The 5272-nt window shown below is 45.8% G+C and overlaps 1 protein-coding gene across 1 annotated transcript; it reads left to right on the top strand.

Moving 5' to 3' along the window:
* Window positions 1-4081: 4081 nt before the first annotated feature.
* Window positions 4082-5008, top strand: LOC107124160 (olfactory receptor 11G2-like). Its single transcript, XM_015427548.1, has one exon. The coding sequence runs from the start codon at window positions 4082-4084 to the stop codon at window positions 5006-5008; it is 927 nt and encodes a 308-aa protein (XP_015283034.1).
* The last annotated feature ends 264 nt before the right edge of the window (window positions 5009-5272 follow it).

Raw genomic sequence — 5272 nt, 5'->3', positions numbered from 1 at the left:
CGCCATTGCAAACCAGCCGCATGGTCACCTTCCTCCAGGGCCCCCCTCCCCCTCGCACCAACAAAGCTTCACGTACTCACAAAGACCTGGCCGCATGGACATGAGTCATCCATCTGCATACTAATACCCCTAGCCCAGGTGTCTTGATTGAGTTAGCAACTAGATCTCAAATTGCCCTCCAGTTTCTTGGCCCACCCAAAGGAATACAGTAGCCAATCACAGACCCTTTGGCTATGACAGAACACAGCATCATAGGGGAGGTCCCCTGGACCCAGCTCCTCCTCTAGACCCCTTTGATATAATCAAAAACGCACCCACAGTTCGCTCTCTTACGTTCCTGCTCTTGAGCTCTCTACCCTGGAACCCCCCATCGCTCTCTAACGATGCCCTCTACAAAACCTGCTTTACCTCTTAAGTCCAGCTTGCTATCCCATACCCTACCCATCCTTCTTTACATTCTAGTATTGCACAGCTAGAACTTCTTGGTACGTGGTCTTAGCTGGTCTGAGTCCATTCACCATTCTCTTCCAATTTTCTCCCCATCCTTACCCCTTCGCTGGAAGTTTGGAGCCACGCAGTTGCAGCTAGGTAATTATAACCCAGAGCATCAACCACCATAACTGTGTTGTATTATTCTATCTTAATTTCTTAGTTCTTGTGTGCTGTGATTGTTGTATGTTTTTGAGTGAAGTGTGCCAGTAAACTATTATTATTATTAAGGAAGTTTGCCTCAGTCTTTCATTGGGAACCTCGGAAACAGTGCCATCCTCCGTAAACATAGACGAAAGTATCCCGATAAAAATAACTGTACCAGTTGTTTCTCTTTGAGAGCAATTCGGCTAACAGTCTGTTCATCAACGTCAGTATTGTCAACTCAGACTCATAGAGGCTCTCCAGAGCCTCAGGCAGAGGTCTTCCACGTCACCTGCTGCCTGATCTTTTAACTGGAGATGCCAGGATTCAACCCATAGCTCAGTTTCTTGGAATGCACTAATTAGCGGACAAGAGTAGGATGGTACTCCCTTCCACTCACCGCTGCAAACTATCTGACTTGCAAGGTCACACTGTCTCTAGGCTCTGGGAAGGTTTGTGTAGGCCTCTTGCAGCCTGAACCAAAGATTCTGTTATACAGAACAAAAACAAGAAATCGTTTTTCTGAACAGGCCATCATGATGAGGGTCCTTAAAGCAGCCAGACTGCCATCCAGCACTCGGGAGGTGCCATGGGCAGAACCCAGTAGGATCCCCAGGTATGGTAGCTAAATGGCGGGGCCTTCACTTTTATCCTGGGTCAGCAGAGCCCTGCCTTCAGCCCCCAAGGCCTGGAAGGCAGCAAAATGGGAGGCATAGACAGGACTTCCCACTGCACCAGCAAATAGGAACTCATCCACCCAGCAGCAGCCCAATAAATGTAGGAGGGACGGACCATTTCCCCTCCACATAACCAATAACCCCAGAAACAAGTGGTCAAGCTCAACGAAATGAGGGCTGAAAAGGTGGAGTACGTGAAATTGTGTGAATGTCAGTTCCACATGCCTTCCCTTGGCGTCTGGAAACCGTGGGTGATTTCTCACGAGAGCTGCCTCGCAGCACAGTGCCGTTTGCCTTGACACAACTAATACTACAGCAGAAGTCAAATAGTTCCATCAACGTTAATTTTGGAGGCTTCATTGCATGGAAAAAGTAAACATCATATAAAATTGCTTTTCCCAATTGAGACAATCAGTCTCTGAGGAGATCTTGTTTTGACAGGGAGAAAAGGGGCTCCACACTGTAAATAAGTGCCCAAGATCGGTTCATTTCCTGAAGGAAAACTTCTGCAAATCTTTTAAGAATGCAGTCATACTCCATGGAGAACCCACAACCGAGCTTCCTGTCCTCAACCTCTGCCTCCATCTCTGCCACCAGAACCGGTTTGAGCCTTGGAGCCTGTGCTCTCCTGAGGTACATCGGAGCAGAGAGAGATTGAGAAGTCCTTCTTTGGGCCCAGTTTTGACAACAATGCCATTGAAGAAGAAGACTGGTCTGAAAGATTTGAGCTTTTTGTTCCTGTTTCCCATTCCCTCAATGGTTTGATTCAGACAAATACATAATGCTGTTTTTAGTTCTATAACTAGGCATCAAAAGGAAGGGTGGACAGATGCACATCTACCAATTTCCTGCGGACTGCCTGTTATCTGCTAGATGATGCACATTTGATAAATAGTTGCAGAATGAGAGGACTTCTCTGTGATCCAACAAGGCATGTGTTTACATTAGGCTGCATGTTTCCTAGTGACTTATCAAGGGCCATCTGTACAAACAGCCATCCATAGCTCAGTATCAGCAGCCATCCTCTGTGTGGAAGACAACTCACTTTGTCAAGAGGTACTTCGACCATACCAAGAATCAGATGGAATCTATTCATTAATTGAGTTCATTTCAACCCCACCTTTCTATGTAGTCAGGATGCAAAGTAGCCTACAATATTCTCCCCCATCTCCATTTTATCTTCACAACAACCCTCTCAGGTAGGTCTGGCTGGTAGGGAATGACTGGCCCAAGTTCACCCCGCAAGTGTCCATGGCAGAGTGAGGTTTTGAACCTGCATCTCTCAGGTCCTAGTCTGACACTCTAAGTACCCCAACACTCTGGCTCTCAACATTGGTGTGTGAGTGTATATGAATATTGTTGTAGATCACCGAAATGATCGCATCTTTAATTTTGTTGTACTATGTACAATGACAATAAAGTATATTCTATTCTAAAAAAAAAAGTATATTCTATTACAGGAGCATCTTTGGGAGACATTCCTTAGATAAGGGATGTGGCTATGGGGAATTCCTATGCAAACACTAAATGATGATTGGGTGGTTTATGAAGGAGATCTGCAAGAAGAAAGGGGAAGCCAATTAAGTCTGGTTCCAGGTCTCCGTTTCCTATAGCTCTTCACTCTCTATTCAACTCTTGAAAAGTGTTTCTCCCCCCGTTTTTTTGCTGCTGAACTGCAGGTGAGGATTTCCTCCTCAAGGTTTCCTTCTCTCTAAGAGGCTTCCTAAAACCCAGACTGCAATGTTACTGTTTCAGGGGAAAGCCGCAGCTGTGAGTGCTCATGATCATGTATGAGAAGAATTCACACAGTTTTGGGTGTGAGTCTCCCTCTCACTGTGTATAAGCCTAGCCACATCAGCTTCACTCCTGAGGGATAATGATTTCTTTTCTTTTTAAAAATGTTGTCGAGTTTTCAAATAAATAACAACACCGTTGTAACAATACAACAGATACTGCATGTGCACACCTGACCAGCCATCGCTGTAGTAGAATGACCCTGTTTGGGGTGACCCTTGGAGGAGAGAGATTGAAGGTTCTGACTGAGGCCAAGAAGCCTAGTAGTGACACAGTCATTTGAGAGCCAGTGTGGCATACTTATTAGATGACTGGACTCGGATTTGGGAGACCCAGGTTCGAATCCTCACTCTGCCATGGAATCTCACTGGGGGACCTTGGGCCAGACATACTCCATGGGGTATTAGTGAGGATACAAAGGCGGGGAGGAGAACAGTGGGAAGCCACGTTCGGTCCCCACTGGGAAAAACAAGCAGGGTATACATGAAATAAATAAAATGAACACATAATATGTATTTGTTATTCCATTTTATATATCTTTGTTTATATCCAGTAAAGTATACCAAGAGAGGAATTGCAACCTACGCAGTCTTACACCTAAGGGAAGGGCTTCATCAGGTAAGAATGGGAAATGCATATGCATGTAGTTCGGTGAAGTCTTGTGTCCCCTTTTTATTTTGACAACGAATTAGCTGTCCATCATTTGAATTGGCACCATGTCCGCATCCAGCAGGAAGGGAGGGGGAACTGATATCAGTGGCCAGGGCAGGCCAGATTCCTGGCTATACTCAGACCAATTCCCCACAAGCAGCTGTGCCGCCCTCGCTCTTCTGTTTCCCTTGCTTGCATTGGTCAATTTCACACTATTTGCTTTAGCATTGTAGCTCAGGCAGACAGGAAGACAAAGTTTGCTTCTGCTATGTAATGATGATGATGAAGATGACTATGTCATTTGATTACAGATGGGGTTGGGCCAAATGGACAATGGGACCACCGTGACGGAATTCATTTTGCTGGGATTTGGAGTCGGCCAACAGGAACGGTTCCTGCTCCTCATCTTTTTCGCCATTCTTTATGTGGTCACGTTGGCTGAGAACCTCACCATCATCATACTGGTGGTTCTGGACACCCACCTGTCCCGTCTTCCCATGTACATCCTGCTGAGCAACTTCTCCTTGCTGGAGATCTGTTACGTGAGCACCACTGTGCCCCGGTTGATCCTTGATCTGACATCCCCTCAAGGGGTCATCTCTTTCACGGACTGCTTCCTCCAGTTCTACCTTTTATTTTCTCTTGGTACCTCTGAAGATCTGTTCCTCTCAGCCATGGCCTTGGACCGGTACTTGGCCATCTGCCAGCCACTGCGCTACCCACAAATTATGTCCCCGGATTTCTGCTTTGCTCTGGTGATTGCTTGTTGGGGCCTTGGCTTCATGGCCTACATCATTCCAGTGACTATGATCTCCAAGCTGTCCTTCTGTGGCACCAACGTCATTGACCATTTTTTGTGCGATGCAGGGACCATCCTGTCCCTGGCCTGCCCACCCCTAGGAGTTACTCCCTTTGTCTGCCAGATTTTTCTCAATGCTTTTCTTTTAAGCAATATCTTGTTTGTTGTGCTCTCCTATGGCACTGTGATTGTCACCTTGATGAAACCCTCTTTCAAGGGCAGTCGTAGGAAGGCCTTCTCCACCATATCCTTCCATCTAATCGTGGTGACGCTTTTCTATGGCTCCGTGGCAGGAATATACATCTGTCCAGAAGGAGAAAATCAGGCAGAGGTCACAAAAGCTGTTACACTCTTCTACACTTCCATTACACCCTTTCTGAACCCCATGATTTATTGTCTGAGGAATGATCAGGTGAAGGACGCTCTGGGCAGGTTGAGGAGAAGAAAGGTGTAATTACTGAGGAGAAATCTGACAGTTTAAAGGAGGGAGGGGCGAAACCCTAAACAAACTAAACTCCCAGCTGTGGAGTCAAGGACATGGACTTAATATATTATGTTTACTATGCAATCTTATTTAATCATTATTTCTTTCTTCAGACCATATCTCTGTTTTCCACAGGGGGAGGAAGTGTTCAAGGTAGCTTAGAGGAAGCCTAAATCAGTGTATAAACCCTCAGTAAAATATAGACAGAATAGAATTACTTTATTTATATGCTTA

Source organism: Gekko japonicus, unplaced genomic scaffold (assembly GCF_001447785.1).
Source record: "Gekko japonicus isolate JY-2015 unplaced genomic scaffold, Gekko_japonicus_V1.1 scaffold7099, whole genome shotgun sequence".
In the NCBI taxonomy this organism is placed as follows: domain Eukaryota; kingdom Metazoa; phylum Chordata; class Lepidosauria; order Squamata; family Gekkonidae; genus Gekko; species Gekko japonicus.
The sequence above is the reverse complement of the archived record's forward strand: the minus strand, read 5'-3'. Positions and strand labels throughout refer to the sequence as shown.

Bases quoted from the DNA above. Each gene is read 5' to 3' on its own strand.
- LOC107124160 (XM_015427548.1), top strand. From the start codon at position 4,082: ATGGACAATGGGACCACCGTGACGGAATTCATTTTGCTGGGATTTGGA.